Source organism: Toxoplasma gondii, chromosome Ia (genome assembly GCF_000006565.2).
Source record: "Toxoplasma gondii ME49 chromosome Ia, whole genome shotgun sequence".
NCBI classification, from domain to species: domain Eukaryota; phylum Apicomplexa; class Conoidasida; order Eucoccidiorida; family Sarcocystidae; genus Toxoplasma; species Toxoplasma gondii.
Genome location: NC_031467.1, coordinates 1,424,586 through 1,448,020, shown reverse-complemented (window position 1 = coordinate 1,448,020; position 23,435 = coordinate 1,424,586). Strand labels below are relative to the sequence as shown.

General features: G+C 50.3%; 3 protein-coding genes across 3 annotated transcripts; 2 read left to right on the top strand and 1 right to left on the bottom strand.

Annotated features, from left to right (window-relative positions):
- Window positions 1-1,518: 1,518 nt before the first annotated feature.
- On the top strand, window positions 1,519-5,545 carry TGME49_295995 (hypothetical protein). Its single transcript, XM_018782293.1, has 3 exons — window positions 1,519-2,330; window positions 2,954-4,089; window positions 4,694-5,545. The coding sequence occupies exons 2-3, from the start codon at window positions 3,491-3,493 to the stop codon at window positions 4,932-4,934; spliced, it is 840 nt and encodes a 279-aa protein (XP_018638546.1). The 5' UTR covers window positions 1,519-2,330; window positions 2,954-3,490; the 3' UTR covers window positions 4,935-5,545.
- A 22-nt stretch (window positions 5,546-5,567) lies between these two features.
- Window positions 5,568-10,374, top strand: TGME49_296000 (hypothetical protein). Its single transcript, XM_002371488.2, has one exon. The coding sequence runs from the start codon at window positions 8,762-8,764 to the stop codon at window positions 9,344-9,346; it is 585 nt and encodes a 194-aa protein (XP_002371529.1). The 5' UTR covers window positions 5,568-8,761; the 3' UTR covers window positions 9,347-10,374.
- Window positions 5,568-23,297, bottom strand: TGME49_296010 (phosphatidylinositol 3- and 4-kinase). Its single transcript, XM_018782294.1, has 15 exons — window positions 20,471-23,297; window positions 20,014-20,205; window positions 18,551-19,448; window positions 17,859-18,312; window positions 17,354-17,728; window positions 16,922-17,027; window positions 15,645-16,195; window positions 15,006-15,084; window positions 14,515-14,658; window positions 14,006-14,127; window positions 13,598-13,709; window positions 13,156-13,226; window positions 12,673-12,805; window positions 12,221-12,309; window positions 5,568-11,870 (listed from the first exon to the last, which is right to left on the bottom strand). The coding sequence occupies exons 1-15, from the start codon at window positions 21,795-21,797 to the stop codon at window positions 11,772-11,774; spliced, it is 4,752 nt and encodes a 1,583-aa protein (XP_018638547.1). The 5' UTR covers window positions 21,798-23,297; the 3' UTR covers window positions 5,568-11,771.
- Between the last annotated feature and the right edge of the window lie 138 nt (window positions 23,298-23,435).

The window sequence follows — 23,435 nt, the reverse complement described above, 5'->3', positions numbered from 1 at the left end:
TTTCACCGATAAGTTTTCTCACCGCAGAGCGACGTATGGGGGTGTGATGGTTTTTATCACGCTACGGTTGTGAGCAAATCCGATCGCTAAGAAGGAACTCAGATCCGTGCTGCGTCAATATGAGCACCAATGTTTTGTGCTTACAGGGGTCTTCTATCGGTATTTTTTTTTACTGCATTGTTTGCGCCGCCGCCGCATAGAGTTATAGATAACTTGTTTCTGCTCTCCATCAAATCAGACCACCATACGGCCCGCTCGCAAGAGCGCCTTAGTACCCTTCTGGAGCGCCAACTTGTGATTAAACATTCCCTGTCTTCGCATGCCGGCCTCAGGTCGACATATTGGATATCTACAAGGTGTTCGATAGTTTCTTGGGGAGTTTCACTTCGTATGCCGGACTGACGAAAGTGTCACCGTTAGGTAACAGAGACGACTGCCGCCGCCTCGTATTCCCCCTCAATGCTGTATTCGGTGAGAGACTGTGTAGTTCGCATAGGTCATCTTACCCAAACAACCTACAGGATATTTGTGCACCATGCGCAGTTTTGTGATGCTGCCTCCCATTTTGGTCTCACGACCGCACAAGAGAGACACCCTTGGAAGATGACGTTTTTTCTTCAATCTGTTCCTCTGACTTCCTGTCACTCTAGGATAACACTGTGGCCCGCTCGTTGTCCTCACTATCGTGAGCTACCGGCACTGCAGAACGTGACGACTTGCTTGTCTTGGTTCCTCGAATCTGTCTTTCAAATGTCCCTTTCACATGCCAAATACAAGACCTCGCTGCTGCACCACCAAGAGTTCAACATTCCAGACGCACCATACGAAGTCCAGTCAGAAGTCTGCGTACGATAGTCAAAACCTTGCCAAAGGGACGGACGGTTCACCCAAATAACTTCTCTCTCCAACTTGCACCGTGGGTCCGTCTTACGGGGCATTACGTGGAGGCACCGCGCTTTCGAATCAAATAAGTCAACAAAAGTTAGATTCTGAAAAGCATTCGAACTCTCCCTTTCACATCATGGCGATGTTGAATTCCATTTCCTCTTTCCTTGGGCCGGTCTGCTGAACAAAGGAGGATTGTGGGTGAGTGGCTCGTTACTGCAGTCCTCAAAAATGTTCCATCGCGAGAAGCGTCAAATAGCCCTATTCTAACGCAAAAGTTGTTTCACGATGTCTGTGTTGTGTGCCGTTTGTTCAAGAGTTCAGCTCGAAATCTGTTCCTTTTGTCTTACTCGCCTGTCCCGCCATGTTTCCCGGAAGGAACATCCGGTAACTTGGGAAAACCTCTCCTCACCCTCTTCTCACTGTTAAGACCGTAACAATATCTTTAAACACACGTCCTTACTTGTTGCACATGACGAAACTCCAACCAGTGTCGAGCAATACTATGCACGTGCGTCATAGATTTTTTTTTCTCTTTGTTCAGAAACAAAAACCACACTGGAGGAGCCCAAAAAGCTATGGTAGAGTTAGGTGGTCCTCCCGTGTTGCGTTCGAAAACCTGAGGATATTTTTCCGTTTGTACCGTATACTTGTGTCGCACATTTTTTACCCTAAATTTATCCCGCAATGATTTTCAGTATTTTCGTCTTCTCGTAGCTTACCTGCTCGGCTGTTTGTCGCACGTGTTCTCGCTGCAGAAACACGGCAGCAAATCTCGGCCCCTGTGTTTAAAGAAAAGGTAGTAGACTCCGCGAGATACAGTCTTAAGTCCTGTCTTCAGTGTAATTAGAAAGGTTCATACAGGGCAGTCTTGGCTGTGATTCAATCCGGTTGTTTTCCTAAACTTCCCTTTTGAATCACTAGCTTACAGGCTTCTTCCACCTCTGTCTTTCCAGTCCCACACGTTCCGCTTAAAAACCCATACTGTCCAGGCATGTGTCCACAGTAGCACAATTCGCTTGTCCTTTCAGAGTGGTGTTTGTTGGTGATGATAAGGACGCATTCCGTACACTTCATTTGGAACAGAAAGAGAAGTATCGCCATGAAATGTTTCTCTGCAAAAAGCACGGCAACTGTGGCCAGGTTGCCTTGTAAAATGTCCCTGACAACAGGTGCTGGGTGAGACTCCATCTTCGACATAATCCAGTCGACAGTCGGAGCACTATCTACCCAATAAGCACGTTTTGACCAAGAGGTGGCCCTCCCTTCCCTGTTTGTGTGTCGCCACCTTCTCTGTAAAGTGAACGAAGATATCGGCGGTACTCTTCACGCTTTGGAGAGCTGACGATTGGGATCGTCGGAGGATGTTAATTGTCGCATACAAAAGTAGACAAACATCGCGGATGCTGAGTGCACCATTGTCTTCTTCGCCCAACCAGTCGCAAGTACGGAAAGAGATTCGTAGATGAAGTCATCTGAGTCTTGAAAAGTGGAGCGTTGTTCAGGGTCTTCTCTGAAGCTTCTTCTCCGTTTTTCTAAAGGTACCGAGATCCTATTTATAGCGGCGCAATGGGGGATGGATATCACGTTTTTTGTCTGTCAGCAAGGCGTGAACCGAACTATTCGTGCTAGTCGTAGCTGTCTTTGTGTGTGTGACAGGTGTATCAGATTTGTGCACCATTCTTTATGAATACGCTGCTATATGTGGATACGCATGGACATATAGAGACAGATAGATAGATGGATAGATAGATCTGTATGGTATATGGAAAATGACTGTTTGCGAATAGGTGCATACAGAGCCGTGAACTGGTGGAAATGTGCATCTTTCACTTCACAGACAATTGTTTCTTTGTTTGAGTGATCTACCTAGCCGGTGACAGGATATACCAATTTCGGCGAGCACCGTTAGGCATGTGTACGTTTCGAATATATATATATATATATATATATATATATCCGCACAAATATGTATATACGCATGTTTGTTCATATACAATACACGCACACATCCGCACAAACAGACAACCTGCGATCGCCGTTGATTGGTGCGTTTGTGTGCCTGCAGACTCGTTGATATCTTTGTTTCGAGAAAACTCTCTTTCAATCCTCCTCATCTTCAAATCTAAACACTAGACTAATTTTCTACTTCCAACCTCGTTGTCTTCTGAGGACGCTGGAGACAGAAGGTCAAAGCGCCAGGTGTTGCGGTAAAAAGAGGACCGAGGGCTGCCAATATAAAGCCTCAGATAAAGTGTTTTGTCGCGGGAAGTTAAAAAACTCTACGACTTTCACAGAGTACCAACTAGCGGCCCCCACTGCCATCTATGCAAGGGCTATAGATGTATATAGAGATCTTTAACTAGAAAAGCTGACTGGTAAATACATTAAATCGGCACACCTGTACAGGTCCGAGCATTCATGCGTGCAGTTGACTATGCACACGACACAACCCGGTATGATTGAGGCGTTTGTGAAGCGTGAAGAGCTAGTCTAGCTTCTGCGTGAATACGGAAATCTGGCAATTGCACTTTTCCGAGGTGCTCCGAGACACACTGTGCATCCTGTTCTTCTGGAAGTGACGACGTGTAGAAAAGAAAAAAGAATGGAAGAGGGAAGAGAAAATGAGACAGTCCAGGTTTATTCCTGTGACACGGAAGCCACATCAGATACGATCCCACCGCAGGTTGAGTCGTCTGCAGACGTCGTTACTTTCTCTTCGCCACATTCCAAAGCTATGTGTACACCATGTTTGGGACAGAAGGGCGTGAACAATCCCTCATCTCATTCAGAAGCTACAGAAAACCAGCTACACCTTTTTGAGAATCATCCTGGCGACGTAGAAGCTCAAGCGCTTCCAAATGGATCAAACTTGTCCACAACGGACCTATGTCAAGCGACTGCGGTGAAGTCCGTGGCAGGGCAATTACCGACACACATAGCCAAGCGCCTGAAGTCCGGCTATGTGCCATATAATCCGTTCAACCTCTCCCTGACAACAAGGCAACTCCTTGAGTTTACGGAACTTCCCTTCATGATTTTGTGGGTGTACCTAACCTACTTCGTCGTCATTGTTGCTTTAACGGCACCCAAGGTCAGAAAGCTCGTGTGGGTCAGCGCGGTGGTGGCTGGGGCCCTGGTCGGGGTGGGACTGAACGCAAACGCGTACCGAGCAATCATGTACAGAGGATATCCCGACGTAGGGTAAGGATGAGAAGGAAAGGAACTGGGAGAAAAAAGAAAAAGAATATGTTTGGTATCACTTTGTCCTAAATGGATACGAGCCACTGGGATGTAGCAGCACAAAAAACGGACTGTAATATTAGCACGCGTAGAGCAACCACGTTCAAACGCTATTGAGTTGTTTCTGAATGAAAATGAATCATCTCACAATGGAAAAACTAGTTAATATTGGATATTTCTGAAGAGGAAAGGATTTTAGTATACATGTCTCCAAACAACGGAACGGGTTCCAACGCCACTTGGGCGATAGGGGGAAATGTTATCCGAAAGCCAAAGCGACAGAAACCAAGTATATTTTCAAAAACACGGGCCATCGTTTCTTCAGGAAGCTCGTTTTCTTCACCTAGCAACAGGAGCAGATCATATGTGTCTGTAACCGGCACAGAATTCTGGTTGGCCATCACTGAGTCTCCCTGTGTAGAGTCAGTCACCCACTGTGTCATGGACATATTATCGATGTGAACACGAATCACTCACTTACAAAATAGTAGTAGGTAGACACAAGTTACCATGTTGGCTTCTTCCACTTATTGGTGTCCTGTGTCTGTACTGTTTCTGCATGCAGCATGATCGTCCGTTTCTTCCTCATCCCATTCGGCGTCTCTGCTCTCTCTGGATTAACCAACAGTTTAAGAGACAGGTTTATGCTAGTATTTCCGAAAGATCCGGTGGAACTCATTATTGCTGTAGTTTGTCCCACGGTTGTTGTATGCGTTCTCATGATCAGTCGAATTCTTATACTGCGAAAACATCGCGTGCCCATCACGCTCAGAAATTTTTTCCTGAACGGAAGAATTTATTATTAAAGCTATTTTGACTTTTTGTTTGGTTACGTATGAACAGGGACAACGTATAACCTGCTAGTCCTTTACATGGAGGGGATATATATATATATATATAACACATATCAAAGCAAAAATCGTATTTGTCCGCTGGTGTATAAATATGTGGACGTATAAATATGCTTGATGTACACATATTTGTGTATATATATATATATGCATGCGAAAGCAAACAAATTCCCAATTTTAAATCACATGCGTTGCTAGCAGGTTCCCTGTGAAATCACAAAGGGGTTTTTCCTTCCAAAGGTTGTGAAAAGAATAAAGGAAGGAATCACGAAATTGCGAGGGAAAAAGCGAACTCCGAGTGGAGGGGGAAGGGAGGGAGGAGTGGAAGGCGCCCCTTCTTCGTTGTTCTTTCGTTAGTTCATTGAAGGGGCACAACAAAAGATGGAAAGTAAACAAAAATATAGGGAAAGGGTAGCCAAATCCTGCCAAGAAATGTAGAGGGAGCAGAAATAGATTCATCCAGCCTCCCTCTTTTCTCCAGTCATTCTCTGTTTCCGCATGTGAAGAACCAATTCAGTGTCGCCATGGACAAAAGAACTCTCTGAAAAATGATTCAATTCTCTCGATGACAGATGAAGCAGAATTCTTCGCTGGGTAGGCTTTCTCTGTGCCTCTCGTAACGGGCAGGAACGTGCCTTTTCTGCTGTATCTCGATCACGGGTCAACAGAGCGGCATCAGCGCCATCATGTGGAACGGAGTGCACACTTAAAAAATGTTTTTTTCAAGTCGATCTACAGGTACTGCACATCCTACGTTTAGGGCACTACTGTCACCGACGCGCACGGCAGGAACACAGTCGTTCCGCTCTCGGATACAGCTTTCCATTTTGAAGTTCTGATGCCGCCTAACGAGAATTCGGGGAGGATTGTCGTGCACCTTTGCCAGAGAAACACATGTGAACAGTTGCTGCAAAATGTCGTGTCATTCCGGGATGCGCATCCTCATGAAAATCCATGCTTGTTGAAGGCGGTTGACTAAGGCGTTTTATACCAGCAGTAAGGCAGCGGTCTTCAAAAACATTCACCTGACGAAGACAGAACTAAAAACTGCTCTCGGATGTGAGTTGACACTACCGGGTCAGGACAGTTGGCTGGGTCAGGCGGGTGCAACACCAACCGGGATCGCCAGCAGTTTAGCCCATCATGCTACTCAGACACTGCGTCTTGAAAAGACACCAGTTACATAGGAGAAAGTACTTCTCTTTCTCTCATGCTGTCAATGACCGAAAACTGCAAATCAGTCGCGAGACGACAGACGTCAACAGAGACAAACTGGGATGGACATTTCATTGCCCTATCCTTTCCCTTCCGTCAATCTCCGCTCCTTCCTCCGAAGCGGCTCACTAATAACGCCAACAGCCGACAGAAGACTTTTGAATGCGATAGCTTTCAGATTTCTCTCGCTTTGGGTACACACTAGAGCAATACATATATAATGTCTATAACAGCAAATGTGAAATAGTCTTGATGTCAAATGCTGCAATACAACCCTTTTACCTGTTGGAGGTTGCTGAAACGTTTTCTCCATACGTTCAGGTGGGCTGCTAATGTATGAATGACATCTATGAATGAGCACCTAGAAGGCTAGAAACAAGAAAAATCAAAAGCAACGACGGTACTAATCAATCCTGTTGTTAGTTCGTTGAAAAAGCGATGCGTATTCAGTGGCGCTCCTCCTCCGCAATAACCGATTTCTGATGTATCACTGGCTTTTAACATACCAGCCATCTAACGACACTGGAGTCTGTCTTGTCGTGAATGCTGCAAGCTACTAGGCAGTACTTAGATACTTATGGAAGATCACCAGTCGTCTGTAGCAGTGGCAGCACTGGATCTATCTATTGGTGGACATAAGACACGCCTCCTACAAGAATTCATACAGCTCTGAATGCTACAATGACGGATCACCGTTTTAAACAATACAAAACCATGACATATCACAATACTGAAATATCTACAGGCTAGAAAATGGCAAACTAGCTCCTGACAAGAAACCTTGTAAAAATGCGTCATAGAAAGATAGCGGCCGCGCAAGCACAAGCCGCTGATCAGAAATTGAGCTGTGGAGCCACCCACTAGGGACGGGCCTAGCCCATTACAGTCCACGGAATGCAATGTGCTGCTCCGAGCTACGACAGGGCGATACCGGAGCCGCCCCGAGCGCCAGCCAAGTAAGTTTAATTATTCAGTCCTGGAACGCCCCTCACCCCTATCCATCGAGAACGCCCTATAAGTGTCAGACGCCTCATGGCAACGGCAGACTCTTTGAAGGAAGCTGGTTGAAAAATTAAAACTAGACGTCACCAAATGTTTTCATGAAGAAGGAGTCGGCGAAATCTACAGTCTTCGGTGTGTTTTTATCCTTTCCGCCAAAGTTCAGCGTGTCTCCGTCTTCTGTGCAGGCGAGTCCAATGTGGGCAGGAAACGGTGCTTTTTTCCCGCCGCAATGGTAATCCTCTCCCAATTGTTTTTCTCTAACGAGGCTCAACTTTCTTTCAGGAGAAAAGGAATAGGCCAATTGTATACAGATGCTCTGTAGATTCCGAGGGCTTCGTTCCGGGTTGAACTATTTGTCTACATCCCGAGACGTGCCGTTTTGTCTCCGTGGATGCATCATCCTATTATTCCCAAGAGAATAGTGGCAGCATGTTTTTAGGTAACGCCGAAATTGTTGTACGCACTTTGTTCAGCTGGAAATACATTTTGGGGAAATATTCCTATTTTGAGGTCGCGCCAATGTTTAATGGACCACCTGAAGTGACCGGGCGGTCTATGTGAAACGGGTCTTCGAACCCTGCGTTGGCAGTCGTTCTTTTTTCGGGAAGGGGGGTGAGCAGGTGTTCTCGCAAGATGCAGGTCAGCAGACCGCAAGAGTGTTTTATGATATCCATGTCAGTTCCCCGTCTACCTATCCTTAGGAGGCTTGTTCAGTATGCGTGTGACCTCTGAACAGTTTTCATGGTCTGTGGAGGGTGCTCCACATACCCGACTGCTTCAGCACTCGCGGCGAGCTGCAAGATTTGCCCGACACGACTCTCCAGCGGCACTGTCTTATTGTACTGGATATTTTGGCGGAGACATTTTTTAGACGAACATCCTGTAGACCTCGAGACGAATCCCTTCTCTCATCGTGACAGAGATCCTGGAGACGGCATTATCCACCAAGTACTTGCAATGCCCGGACATCGGGAACCCGGTGGAGTTCCAAACAGATGTTTATCTGATGGCATGGTATCGGATGCGTTGTAGGCTGAGGGTGATGCTGTGACAGTGGTTTCGGAACTAGGCCAACCTGACCGGCGGCTTAAGAGGGCGCGGCGTGTCTACAGGGTCGATGAATAAATGCTTTTCGATGAGAAAATCAAGCGACGCAAGGTAGGATTGGTGTGAGGGTTAGCGACAGTATAGACTAGCCCTCTAGAGAGTACCTGGATGCGACACGCGACGAAGCGTTCTGCGTTCGGTTGTTTTCAAAAGAGAGGAGCTCCAAACTAACTAAACGGTATTGAATGTTTGCTGTCCCTACCGATTTGGTGAGGGCACCTCGATGGCCGACATCTCGGGAGAGCTATTTCGGATACCAGAGCGCTTGGATAGTGAACCGCTTCCTGCTGCTTCCTCTAACGTCAGTGAATGCCCGGAAATCCGTCTCAGTTGTTTTTCGTCACCGGTTGGAATTCAGCGACCATGCCCACCATGCTCGGTTGCAACTCAGTATTTATGCATTAAGACTGGTGGCCAGGCTCAAAGACCTAGGCGCTGCGCACAGCAGTATCTAGCTCATGAACTTTTTTATGTCGACTGACGGGAGTGTATCCTTGGGTGCATTTGGGGCCGTGAAGAAGGACGGATTCAGGGGGGTGTTGGCTACCCACGAGGAATTTGCACCACCAGATGTTTTTGTAGTCCTTTCAGAGGTCATGTTAACGTGTGCACCTGATGCTTGGGGTCTGGGAGCGACTGCTTTTTGGACATGGTGGAACAAGGCGCCGGAGACCGGCGACACTGTCGGACATAGTATACTTCCCCTTTTTAAAACAAGCGAGGATGGGCCACAACCGGTTCAGTTCCTCGTTCACCAGTTTCTTAAACGTTTCGCCAGGGACCGCCCGCTCGCACTGCAAGCCTTAGGACTACTTAGTAACAAGCGATGGCAGAAGAGCTGTCCACTGCTTTGCCGCTCTACCGTGATGGTGGAACGTCAACAAGAAGAGACGGTGTTGCCACCACGGGGAACTTCTCAAGGTGTCGAAGGCATAGGCGGCAAAGGGTGTGACGGTTTAGTATCCAGAGGAGCCACCGGCATGCCACTTGAATTCTATGATGTCTTCGATGCCGAAGCAAACGCGTCTTGGGAGATGAATTGAGAGGAGATGCGCATGCTCGGTAGCGATGCAGTTAGTATACGCGGACGCTGTTCGCGGTGCTCTGCAGTTGCCGGCGGTCGGGGTGGTGGTGGCGTTGAAGAACGTAGTGTCTGCGTGGCGCAACCTCGCAACGTATCACCTCGGTGCTCTGTCACCTGGATGTCCGAAGTCTGGAATTTGAGCGCCATTCGTGGATGTCTGTAGGCTCGAATTTGAGCACCATTCACGCACAGTATGTGTTGAAAGCATGAAACGTCGATATGCTTCCGTTGTCACCGACTTACCCCTGTTACGCGCTGACGGGAAACACGAAACACATCAAATGTCGGGGGCAACAGTGACAGTTACATTACGGCCAAAACGCAATCCATGTTGCGCTTCCCTGAAGAAAGCTGCGCCTCCAATGAAAGACTCGCGGTCGTCTTGATGTCGCCGTACATATCATTGGAGATCTTGCGATTGTTACCCGTTTAGTGAGCCGTAGCCGTTCCTCTTGGCTGGACCAGATCAGTGGTATATTCGTATATGCCGTGCATCAGTCATCTTTATAGAAGTCGACGCATGGACTGGCGTGTAGGGGGGGCAGCGACGACATACATTGAGCAGTCAAGTTGTATCGATGGTGAGGATCCCCGACTTGAGATCAGACTGTTGTTTGCGAAAAAGATGTCTTCAGGGGTGCCAAGACGGGAGGGACAGTGGGCTGTGGCGTTTACTGGTATGTGGAGAATGGTGGGGAAAAATCCGTTGCGATTATCGGGGACCAAAATCTTCGTGCTCAGCGAACTGTGCCGCCCATACTGAGTGCATGTATGTGGACATCACTGGCCCGTGAAACAGTCTGTTCAGCAGAGCGATAATATCCGTAGGTTATACACAAGAATCTGACTGCTTGTCTTGCGCGTACGATAAAACGTGTTGCCTCCTGTCAAAAAGCGTTGGGGAGAATACCAGCGCTGTTCAAAATCCACCGACATTTGTGCGTCTACCCAAGACCAACTGTGAGGGACGGGAACACGCAGCCGGCCAATCTCTACATTTAGTACAGGAGGATAAGATATCGTTCGCACTGTCAATGCCACTCTTCTCTGCACGCAACTGACGCCTTAGTGGGTCACTGACTACGAAAAGCAAAAAACGACTAGGGGTGTAAGCAAGACTATGCGTTTGTCTGAAGGTCAACAAGGGATTCAGTCGAGAATGGTGCCTACTCTTTGCAATCCTGGTTTCACTGCAGAGAATAACTATGTATGAACCATGAACTAACGTTCTCTATCCGCCTCGTACCTGGACCCGAAGGGAGCAAGCATTGCAGAAATGAAGGAAGACAGATGACCCGCGTGTGACTTCATAGTATGAGGTGATAATTGACACTCGACAGTTATTAACCCAAAAGAGAAACTTGTTTTCTACCATTTCTCCTTTGCCGAGCCGGTAACTTCGTCACATGCACAAGGGAAAATCACTATCCACCCTCAATACAACGAAGCTACGTAAGACACACTATTGTACCTCCAAATAAACGTTTTCTTTTAGTTTCCTTGACTATTTCAAAGGTTGTGTGTTTCAGTTGTGTCGGTATCCCTCTACAGGCGTACACGTGAATTCCCAACGCACTCACGCGCGTGCGACAGTAAACGTTCTTGATAACTCCTCCAAGAAACCAAACAAAAGAAGCCGAACGACCCTTTTATTGATTTCGCTTCTATATCATCCCGTTTATTTGCAGAAGGGTTGACTTCTCTTCAGTGAAGAGAACTTACATCTCTCCTGCGTAGATTGCTGCCAGGTTCTTCGCCTTCATGCCGCAAGTATGGAACAACAAAAAATACCGAAAACGGGGAGCAACGGAGGAAGAGTAGGAAAACGAGACACGGCGACACATGCAGAAACGAACAAGAGGCGAGACAGCAAGAAGAAAGGAAGGGGAGCCCACGGAGGGGCGTGACCACCCAGAACCATGCTGCAGACACACCGCTGACACCTACATGAAGTAACGAGAAAACTCATTATTGAACACTCCTTTCTTTGAACGTCCAAGAGGACCTCCCTCAAGGAAGTACACCTTACTCCCCGAGCGAGGGGGGCGATTTTCTGCTACACCTGTCTCATTTAACATGTATGGGGAGAATCTTGTTGAAACGGCGCCATGCTTCCCCCCAACAGAGGCCCCCTCTCGTCTCTTGACGTAATTCCTTCCCCAGTGACAGATCGTTTTTGTTCTTTCCACCAAACCTCCACCGACAGCATATTCTCCTCTGATAGTGATTTTCCTCTTTCTAAGCACGCGTGCTTCGACCGTGAAGGATGCACCAGCACCGAATCCCAATATCTTCTCCTGAAAGACATTTTCTTCCACATGTGATCCGGCGAACGTCTTTGCCTTATCCCAAGCAAACCATGCTCCGGCTTCTCATGCACCTTCTCAGAGAATACCGTTGGTGATGCGCTGGAAATTGTCGTACTGGACAGTTCGAAAGTTGTTGATTGACGTTTCGATGAGGTCAACGATGCGCTCGATGCACTGAATGAGGCAGACAATAAAAGCAGGGAAGCGCAAAGTCGAATGTGTGAGGCTTACAAACACCGAATCGATTAACATACCGAAAAAGATTACAGATGAAAAACATTCTAGGCTTTAAAAAACCCACCTGAACAGGTACAACACATGCGCTGGCAAAACAGCTGATGCGATTCTGAGCAAATGCGTCTCCACTGAAGCGGTATCTATCCGTCGCTCTACGTCTCTCTCTTCCTACACGGATCCAGTACACGCGAGTGTCTGTACATCCGCCTTCCAAGAAAGCGAAGACAGCGCAGTCACGGAAAACTTGGTTCACGCACGCCCTCTTATTCGTTTGTGACAATACCTACCGTGTCCTCCGGAAGTCCGATCATGAATCTCTCTCGAAGGGCGTCTAGGGTGTACTGCGGGCCACCACTGAAACAAGGCATCTTCGTCGCTGGTAAGAGACAAAAAAAAACGAACTAGGGAAGAGTAGTGTGAAAAAAGACGATAGAGATAATGGAGCATGAGAACGGATCTCTCTCACGACTGCAGCGTACGAACCAAACTAGAGAAAAACAAGTGACTGGTGTTCTCTGTCGCGTCGCTTGTTCGCGGCAAGAACACCGCAGCGGAATTTCGTTCCTAGAACGTTCCTTCGTTCGACCCTTTTCACTCCACAAATGACTGCGGCGACGAGATTCACTTGGTCTGCATGTTTTTAGCTGCTGGAGGGAAACTCCCTCTTTTTATCGTTCACCCCGGGTGAGAAAGAGCGGAGCAAAAGGAGAGACAGTTCCACTTTCCAGCTAGCGTTTACCAGAGAGCATCATTTCGACGAGCAGAATAATTCGGTCTGCATGCTTTCGTGCTTCTAGAAAACCGCGGATGATAAGTGTTCGGAAATACTCGTAGTTGTCACTCGTCTCTCCGTCCATCACGTCCAAAAATTCCTGCACCGACAAAGCCCCCAAAAGGATAATGCACAACGCAGACTGTGGGGACTGGCCACATTCTCTCATACACGTGACGGTGGTTATCGTCGCCACTCCTCTCTCATCGGCTATCTTGTCACCCTCGCACAACACGCATTGAAAACATCCGAAAAAGACACCACCAGGCAGAATCTGCAGATGTCGCCTACACACATATACACACAGAAATGCAGAGGCAGACAGGAATCACTCCTAAGTCCATCGCAGCACACTATTGCTGGGCGCACTCCTTGCTGTCTCTTATTCGACACTTAGGTAGAAAACCCTACGGTTATACTTTTTTCGGCCGCTCTCTTTTTTTGACTCGCCTGTGTGAGTTTGAAAGGTGATGTCTCGAAGTTGATATTCCCTGGCGAGTTGGAGAGGAGATACCCGTAATCTACCAACAATGAACATGATAACAGGACACACAGACATTTCTGTCACGCTCAACTCTGTATATGAAACATGAATAACTGCAATTGCGTTCGCGCATAACATGGATTCAGGGCAAAAATACATAATATATAAACACGAGGCAAACACGAAAAACTGCCTAGCAACGGATACGAGATTGTCCCCTTCCGGTTGCGGCAACATCCAAATCCATAAGCTGACATTCAGTCTAGAAGCATATTGTGTCTGTAGTCCACACCTATTGCTACACATGAATATATATATATATATATATATATATATATATATATAAATGCTGAGCCGCCGAAGCAAGGAAGAGACAGGCGACTGTAGGGAGAGGAGGGAACTTCCTACCGATGTGGATGAGATGGCCCTCCGCGTCTAAGAGGAGATTGCCGTTGTGTCGATCTTTGACTTGAAGGAAATATGAGACGAGGGAATACGCCGCATGACTCTCGATGAAATTCTGCAAAGACAACATGGGCAGGCACCAGTCCCCTCAATTCGTGATTTGGTGTCATCATCACGGTTTTTGCCTTGCTGACTCTTTAAGACGTCAGAAGCAACAGTGGTCATTCTTCTCAGTTTGCCCTGTTTCTTCTCGCTCCTCTAATGTCCTGTCTGTGTCGCCGTACGCTGGCTGCGACGTGTCTCAACTTCTAGATCGACAGTCATCATATGTACCCAAGCACAGGAATCTGGGACAAAGATGCAGCCCATCACTAGATTCACAGAGTTTTGCCCGACTTCTTGTCTGGCCACCTTTTTTGCTTCAAAAGGATTGTCCGCGAAGAGGGCATCGAAGACCCGAGCAATCGAATCCGTGTTGTGCCGCTTCTTCAGAACATCCACGCTGCAGGTGTCAGGGACGAATTCCATCACTCCTGCGCTCAATCGCATGTCCAGCACCATCAACACAAGACACATACAAAATATACACACATGTCTGCAGACATGAATACACGTCCACACAAGCCTACAAGCACAAGCCGTTTAGAGACTGTGTACACATGCATAACCATACCAATGTAAGCATTTCCGGAAGGCGTGATTTTCATTCGTTTTTCAAACGGCAGTCTTAAAAACGACCAACACTGAACTGCGTGACGAGAAATCGATCCATGCACGCGCAAATATACTCAACTGTATATACGGAGTATGGCATACCCCGCAGCGACCTATCCAGAACATGCGTCTAACCTTAAAGAGAGCCTGAGACAACGTGCCAACACCTGCCTCGCACATGCAGCGAATGCCGACAACTTGCATACCTGAGTTCGACCCAGTAACGAGGATTTCGTAGGGCCGGAGCCACAGAGGAAGACGCGCCTCGTCGAAGATTGCCTTGAACTGTCGTACGAGTTGAGACGCCAGCAGCTCCTGTCGCAAGTCGTCTCCGCCCTTCACCAAGACGCCTGAAAGACAACCAGTTGAACATGAGAGGGAGAAAATGGAGAGAAGGAAACACCCGCAAGCGCAGCTATCCGGGCACTACGCTTCTTGTGTCCACGTACACACATTCACTTCAACAGGTTGAAAGAAGGGCAGCGAGATTGATACACCTAGTCCTAGGTAGCGCCTGCAGACGACACGACCTTCCGCCGCGACTTCAAAGATGAACAGGGAAAGCACACTGGGATAGAGACGGAACGAAGCGAGTGCAGATGACGCTGCATGCGTCCAATCCAAGTGACTCGTACAGAGACAGCAGGCGGGACGGCAGTGTGGTCGGGTGACCAGAATGACTGTGTTCTGCACCTACATCGGATGTCCCACGACCGCAAGTGTCCATACGGCGACCGACGTCTGAGGCGCTCACGTTTGTCGGCCCACAGTTCTCCCTACGAAAGACAACCAAGAAAGGATACGACAACGAGAATCTACAAACGCGGAGCTGAAGCACCGAAGTTTCCCAGACGAACATGCGCGACGAAAACCGCAGCATGCCTTGCTCCAGACATGTCCTGAACAGCGCCTACAGGCCCACGCACGATCGAGAATAGGAAATGGAGCATTTCCACATCTCCTCACACAAGTGCTAACAGCTGCACTCCCTCGTCTGATATTTCATCTTATGCGTATCTGCGTTCACCTCCGTCCAGATAAAAAGTGCCTCCCGTTGTACTAAGCATGCCCTTACACCTACTGACCATCCCCCTGGCAGATCACATATAAGCCCAGGAACCGTGTCACGCGCCCATGCACACAAAGATGTATCGGCACGCACTACACCACAACCTACGTTTTACAGATCTACGCACACGCAGCTGTTGACAGACAAAAGACCGGAACGGGTTTACATGCTTTATTTTTGTCTGTGCGTTGCATCTCTTCCAACTCTGAACGGCGGATTCAGGTTCTCATGCCGTGTACATGCCAGCGCGCACAGTTTTACGCATACCCATAATGGCTTCTTTTGCTTCGCTCGCCACACTGTTGTCCCTTCGGCAGTTTCTTGGGCGTGCTCGGACTCCACCCTGTATTCTTCGTCGTCTCCTTTCTTCGTGCCTCTGTCGTGTCTCAGGTGGTCTCCTGGATCCGCGGTCGCGGCGGGATGGCTTGGGGTGCTGGCTGCGCCAAGGCCGCCCGTCTGCAGGAGTCCGAGGGAAGCACCCAGCGACGAGGCGACGGGCGAAGATGACGAGAAAGAAGAAGAAAAGGAAAAAGATTCCAACCCAGCAAAGAAACCACGGGACGAAGAAGAAGGTTCTGACGGGGCACTCGGTGCCGCCGAAGAGGCGGTCTGAGGAACAGACGAGGCAGACGATGAGAGAGCAGACAGAGTGGAAGAGAGAGAGGAGGAGAGTGAAGACGAGAGAGAAGACTGAGAACTCGACACCTTGTTGCCGACTGAAGAACCAACAGAGACCGCAGATCCATTCGACGGCTGAGTTGACGACGACGGTGGTTTGGTGCCAGGGACTGAGGAAACAGTCATTGAATTTGACAGCGCTGAACGAGAGCAACCACATGAGCATAAATAACCTGTTTGATGCACCTATGTACACGGTTTACCTATTCTACCTCCCCTTACACATACGCATGCATACACTTGTACAACCCATGTTTACGTGTCTATGTGGAGAGCGTGGGGGAGCCCGACACCGAGGCACACGGTTGCAGAAGAAGGGACGATGCAGGGGAGAAGAAAAGACAGAAAAAGGGGTGCACACGGAAATATACACGTGCCCAGTTACATATGGATGGATAAATGTATAGACAGGGTCGACACAAAGAGAGAGACAAAGGAACGCAGGGGCAGACAGAGTACCCTGCGACTCACACAGAGTCTCAGTTTCCGCGGAGAATGTACAGAGGTATCGCAAGAGATAGTAGACGTCCACTTTCACATGTAGCGTCCCGCCAATTTGTGCGGTGACAAGGATTCTCCTTTTCAGGAAAAGAAGGCCAAAGGGGCAAGACAGGTCAGAAGAGAGAAGAAGCGGTATCCAAAAGAACGGCTCCTCTCCGTTTTCACTCGCCACAAATCCACTTCTTTATCTTCGACTGTTTCTGCTGTTCCCTACTGGAACCCCGCAGCTTTCACTCTGCTTCCTTCTCCCTCTGAAACCTTCCAGCTTTAGACACACTGGATGCAGTAGACCTCGCTCCCCGTTGTGTTTCCATTTTCCAACAACGCGCAAAATGTTCATCTGCACGTCATTTTCGAGGGCTCACTTGCGTCGGCAGACGACGGAGGATCCGGAGGGACAAGGCTCAGAGCTCGACGTATGACCGTCACACTGTCTTCACTGGAAGGACCGGGTTCGTACAACTTCTGGTGCTGTTTGCACATGACAGACGCGAGAAACTGATCATCTTAAACGCACTTCCAGAAGACAACTCTTACGCTCGACTTTCACACAAAAATACATCTATCGATCCTTATCCAAGAACACCTCCGTTGAAAGAGGGTGGTTTCGCGACCCACGCGACCATTCACTCGTCCCGTTTGGCATTTCGAAATGGCTCTTTAGTGCCTTGTATCGCTCCCTTGACGTCGAGAGGACCCTCAATCGAGCGCGAGTGTGCCCCCTCTTGTTCGCCTACACATCCACCTGTTCCTCATTGAACAGACCGTTTGTCTAGTTTGATTTCTAGTTGTTCTACCTTGAGCTCCTCGACTATCGCTTGATACACGTAGAGAGAAGACCAGTCGAGCGCGGGAGCACCGTCTTCCGCGAGTTCGCCTCCAGTCCCTGCACGTTCGCCTTCGCGGTCTCTCGCGCCTCGTTTGGCGAGCTGACGTCTTCGGCTGTCGTCTCTCCCTTCTGTTCCCCTTCTGCCCCCCCTGGCGCCAGGTGACTGGCACGAAGAGACAGGGGAAAGATTGAAGGGTGACTGTGCCCGCGGGGAGGCGTGGCCAGAATGACACCCCGGGGAAGCCGTCTTGGCCTCGGCCGGACTGCCGTCTTCACGGAGAGATACCATGTCCGCCGCCGCTGCAGTCGCCCCGAATTGGCAGTCTTCGAACTGCGTCAGGTCCTGTGGAAAAGACACACCCGACATCAGCCTCGCTCACGGATGGCTCGCGAGCAAAGTGTTCCTCGACGTCCGTCAACGCCTCTTCTTCGTTTGTTCCCTAGTGCCGACTCTCTGTCTCTCTCCAGCATACCTCATCGAGATCGGCGACTTCGAAGACGAGCAAATAGGGCACGCGTTTCTTTGAACTGAGCGCCCTGCACTCCTTCACGTCGATACGGAGAATCTGCAGCGAATGGATTTGGTCGTCTCGCGTCGTACCGGTGGCCCCTGCCACAGCAACTCCTGATGGGCCGCGCTCTTCTTCTCGAGCCCCGAAGGGCTTCTTCCGCGAGCTGCCCCGCGATACCGAACTCCCCACAGAACCACCCGGGGCCGCAGGCGTGAAGCAAGACGGATGTGGAGACCGCGGTGGTGAAGGCCGCCGGTGAAGGACACTCTCCGACTCGTTCGGATCGAAGCCGACCTCATGGAAAGGAATGGTCACGCCGGTCATGGTCCACGTCCCGACCATCGCCGTCACGTACAGACGACGACACAAAATCCAGCTGTTCAAACTCTCGAGGAAGAGACTTAACAGGGGCGGCCTGAAGACGCAAAGGAAAAAGTACCTCGTCACGAAGGACTGACCGGGAATGCCTCCGCCACGATCTCTACACATGAAAGCGCAGTCAAACGACAAGCTCTCCAAACGACAAACTGAGTGGGAGAAAGGTTGTAAAAAGGAAACGCGCCCAGGAAAAAAGTCTTTCCGAGAGAGGAGAGCAAGAGACGGAGAGCAAGAGGGTGGACAGAGAGCGGGTGGCGGGATTCGATGCGACTTACCTCAGCGACCGATCCGGCTCGAGAGCCAGGGCGTTGGACACGTCAATGAGAAGGGATATAAAGTGGTTCAAAGTGTTGAAATAGTCACATCTTCGCTGCTTCATGATGAACTGCTGCAGTTCTTCCTCCATTTCCCGTCCGTCGCTAGCCCAGTCCGACCCGCCTCTCTCGCCTCGATCTCCATGCCCTTCGGCCTGCGCAACGCCTTGGCCCGTGCGCTGCCCCTCCCCATCCGCCGGCGCCTCTCTTCGACTTCTCCCCGGTGCGTCGCCAGACTTTTCTGTCGGGTCTTCGCACCTCTTCCCGCTTCGCGCCTCCTCTCTCACCGTGCGCGCACCCGAAGTCGAGAAGGGCAGCAGCTGTAACGTGGAAAGCGACAGCGGATTCCCGAGCTTCCCGTAGACCGAGGGCAGTTTAACCTTCGCCCCAGCCACGGTCGTCGGGCCAGTCAAATGGCGCAGGTTTTGGGGAATGCGCGGCACAAGAGCGCCCGCAGACACTGTGGGGCGCCTGAGAGACCCGCGACTGGCACATGCGGTCGAGGTTGCCGCGGCGGAAGGAACAGAAGAAGAAGAAGTTGCAGACCACCGCGAAGCATTGCGATACAAAGACGACGCAGCCTCTTGATCTGTGACCGAAGGCAAGGGCTCCCGCTCGGCCCGGGGATTCGAGTCTCCGATAGAATCACTCGCCGTGGACGAAGACTGGGGAGACGCAACGGCACAGGACCCATGGCATGCGTTCCTTGAGCTGGCAGTCGGCTCCCGCTGAGCTTTATCAAGCGCATCGGAGAGAACCGACTGGGGAGGCAACGGCGCGGAGGCGCGAGAGGCAGGCTGGGCGCTTCGGGATTCGCGGAGCGCCTGTTGATGCTGGCGGATCAATTGCACGATGCGTCCTGAGAGAGAGGCAAACGGAGCACGTCCCACGCAAAACATTGCGTGTCTAAACTGACACACCGTGTCTTGGTGCCTGAAGGCATTCGCTTTACTTTTCGCAAGTTGCGTCTAAACTTAGAAATACAAGAATCTCTAAGCTAAGATGCACAGGTCAAATTTCTGATTCGTCTTCTCGCTCCGACACTAGACCGAACAAGCCGAAGAAGAGGACGCACAGAAAAACGTGACGGGGAAACACGCACAGGGACCGGGAAGAAGATAGAGGAGGAACCAACGGAAAAGAGAAGTCAAAAACATCCTTCAGAAGAAGCGGCACTCTGACAGGGAAGGACGGGGTAGAAAGGAGGGGGAAGACAGACCTAAAACAGAGCAACGCGACGAAGGAAAAAACAGACAGCGTCTCAAGGTGCTAAAACGAGACGCCAAGGGCCATAAAGTAAAACGCAGCGGCCATCGGTCATACGCAGGAAACGCAACGATATGAGGAGCCGTTCTGTGCATCGTGTCTCTCTGCCTTTTCTTTCGTTCAAGTGCTTTCCGACATCTTTCTCTTTTTTCACTCACGCCTTTTGAAGAGATCGATGGCGAACGCATTTTCCGAGTTGCGTCCTCTCTCCTCTCGACCGCATTGTCCCTGTTCTTCCGTCTCTTCACTTCGATTCCATCCACTCTGATGCGTGCCCGCGCCAAGTGGCTTGCTATTCACCACTGCCATTTCGACCTCCTGCGTCATCTTCTGCGCGGGTTCTTCCAAGCCTAGAAAACCAGCCAGACATGGGACAGAAAAAGTCAAGTCTTTCTTTGGTTCTCTGGCTTTTTCTGGAACTGTTCTCCAATCGTGACACAAGGAAAACGAAAGCAACACCGAATGGAGCGCCAGGATAAGGCTCCATCCGTTTCGTAGCCTCTTCCTCCCGCGAAGTTGCCACCAGATCCTGTGTTTATCTTCTCTCGAGACGCTGACGTCTCCAATGGATCCCTCGCTCCCCGTCTCTCCACCCACCCCCTTCCGCTGGATCACCTGCTACTTTATCTTCCACCATCGACTGGTAGAGCCACGAGGCCATGAGGGCGAGATGCATGCTTTTGCTTGCTTTGTCGAGGAGGAAGCGGTGGAGCGACGAGGTTTTGAAGCGAACTAGGGAGAGCTGAACCAGCTGCGGGAGGTAGAAAATGATGTCCTCGTCCGTTCGCTTCACGTACAGCAAATTCACCAAGTATTCGTGGACACCCGCCTCCTGCCTGTGGAACAAGTAGTACAAGTGAAAATACGCGTCAAAGTACTCGGATTGGAAGAGTCGCAGCAGGCTGCCTTCATCTCCTCTGCGTCCCAAACTCGAGCTGCTCGAGCTCGACACTCTGACCAAACTCGCAAACGACCCTAGGGCAGACGAGGAGGGAGAGGACAAGCCCGGTAACCGCCCCGCTTTCGAAGAGGCTTCGCCGAGTGCAATCTCCTCTGCATTGCTCATAGATCTCTCGGAAAAACCCAGAACCTTCCCTGCAGCTGGCTGCTGCTCCAGGGGTCCAGCTACTCCGTCAAGCCCTGCGACACTGGGCACCTCGAGACCGCCCGCCGACGCCGGAGGCGACGGCATGTCTTCTAGGGGAGACATTTCAGATGCGTTTGAACTTCCGTGTTGGGGAGACGACGAAGAATGTAGAGGCGAAGGAGCGGAGGGCGTGGCGGACTCTTCCGATAGAGAACATGTTTCTCCTCGCTCTCGCGACGCGTACCCAGCTGGTTGTTCTGTCTGAGCTGGGCCCGGCTCACACTCGGCCTCGCGCTTCCACGCGGTGACCGCGCAGTCGCGATAAGTTTCGCTGGCACCAGAACCCTCCATGTTGTCGTCTGCCGAAAGCGAGGCGATTCCCGCGATACCTTTGCCACCGTCGGGTCTCGAGTCTCGCGTCGAGACACTGTCTGTAATCTGCTCCAAGGGACGGGCTGCGCTCGCCGAAACCGGCTTTACAGACGCTTGACGGAGCCACTGAGACGCAGATGTGGACTCGCTACGGACCGCGTCCTCGGAATCCGGAGAAGCTACGAACGCCGCTGTTGCCTCCAAGACCCCCGCTGCTTCATCGTCGAGAATCGGAAGGTGCGAGGAACTTGTCCCGGAGAGCGGGGAGCCACTCAGCGTGGAGTTGGGCGCTGGAGGAGACCTCGCCACACTCGTCTCAGGGGAAGTACAGGGCAGCGAAGCGGACGCAGGTTGACGGCTACCAGAGAACGCAGGAGAGCAACACGCTTGGTTCGGAGTCTCAGGAGAAAGGACGGGAGGGAAGGGAGAAGACGAAGCCAGCAGCACACGCTCTATTGGTGTGGGCGAGGACAGCGATGCCATCGTGGGTCCTCCCGCGGCGCCCGAAGCCAATTTGGTGGAGGGCAAATCTCCCCGAATCACAGACGGACCTTCGGTCCCATTGAGCGAAGACGAGACGCGGAAGGCGGAGACGACTCTCCGGCCACCAGCAAAATGGACAGGCGGCCGTTCCGGAAAGCGTCCGGGACGCCTTTGACGGAACTGATTTCAGGGCTTGACAATCTCAAAGAGACACATGCGAAGGAAGAGGACATATCGAACACCGACTGAAGGAGGAACGGAATGTGCGTGAGAAGCTTCGGGAACAAACGGGAGAGACAGGCAGCTTCTAGCACCAAAAGAAACAGGACGCAGAACGGGCAGATAAATCGGCGACACGGCGAATCCAAGCAGAAGACAGATTGGAGTTTATCTTTGCAGTTCGTGATCAAAGCGTTGTAAAGAGATCCAGGAACAGAGACCAAAGACGAGAGACGGAGCCACAAAAGAACCGAACTGAGACACACAGCGAGAAGACCGACGCGTAATAAACTCATAAATAGCCGAAATAGAAGAGCGCCAGGCGCCGCCCTTCTATTCAAAAAAAAACGCTTTGCTTCTAAGGAGCGGGGATGGTCGTTCAGTCTACAATAAGTAGTGAATGAGGAGCCGAAAGACAAAGTATAACGACTTCGATTCTACCCAATGGAGAGGGAACTGAACAGGATTGCTGGCGTCCCACTGGTGCGGTCTGGCGGACGATGAGAAGGCGAAAGGAAAAAACGCACTCAACTGGCAGAAAACGTGGGACCACGTGAGGTACACAACGAAAACAGAAACCGGAGAGACTAAAAGCTTTTTTTAGCCAGACGAAGAACTGGCTCGTGAAACGGCGCGGAACAGCGACAGCGAGAGGCACTGTGTTTCACATGAATAAGAAAAAGACCGGGTTTCTGTTTCAGTTCTCCGTTTGAGAGGCAAGCCAAGGGGCGATGCATGAGTTTCTCAATGCACAGCAGACAAAAAACGAAAAAGTCTTGAGGAAGAGGAAAGACAGGTTCCCCTGAGGATGGAAACAAGAAGGGAAGAAAATCGCACTACCTGAATATCAAATTGTTAGTGAAGCAAAAGATGAAATATATAGCATTCACATCAACTTTCCCGTTCAGAGCATCGTCCGCTGTCTCTCTTGTTCGCTTTCTCCCCCTTCGGCTCAGTCGCGTTTTTACAGACTCAAACTCCCCATCTGCCCCCTAGTGTCGCGCGCGATACCAAGAAAGATAGGCGGCAGCCACGAGGAAATTTGTTTTCGGCTAGTGATGTGAGAATCACAACGGCCAACTGTGGTGATTAGGGGGCCAACAAAGCAGGAGCGACGAAAAAGAAGGTACGGGGAACACTGCGAAGAAAAGCAATGTACTCACTCTTTAGACAGAAAAGGGATTTAGAAAGGCATGGCACACTGCCTCCACAGCAAGGAGTATTTTCCCTCCGCATTTTGGATACTTTCTGTGTACCGCTGAAGACACAAGGATGTTCCCGCCGTTTCTACGAAGGCACTCAGGAAACGCCTTTCTCTTGGTCTCTGCAGTCCGCGTAACAGCTTTTGCCAAGGGTTCTCGCCACACAGCCAGCAGTATCTCCTCGCTACACCACCAAGCGCCAGCTGACATTTCCTTT

Coding starts and splice junctions, on each gene's coding strand:
- TGME49_296000 (XM_002371488.2), top strand. CDS start 8,762: ATGAACTTTTTTATGTCGACTGACGGGAGTGTATCCTTGGGTGCATTT.
- TGME49_296010 (XM_018782294.1), bottom strand. CDS start 21,797: ATGGCATCGCTGTCCTCGCCCACACCAATAGAGCGTGTGCTGCTGGCT. Junction 17,028..17,353: donor CGATAGTCGAGGAGCTCAAG/GTAGAACAACTA, acceptor ATGTGCAAACAG/CACCAGAAGTTGTACGAACC. Junction 12,806..13,155: donor CACCTTTCAAACTCACACAG/GCGAGTCAAAAA, acceptor TTGTCGGTGCAG/GAATTTTTGGACGTGATGGA.
- TGME49_295995 (XM_018782293.1), top strand. CDS start 3,491: ATGGAAGAGGGAAGAGAAAATGAGACAGTCCAGGTTTATTCCTGTGAC. Junction 4,090..4,693: donor AGAGGATATCCCGACGTAGG/GTAAGGATGAGA, acceptor TTCTGCATGCAG/CATGATCGTCCGTTTCTTCC.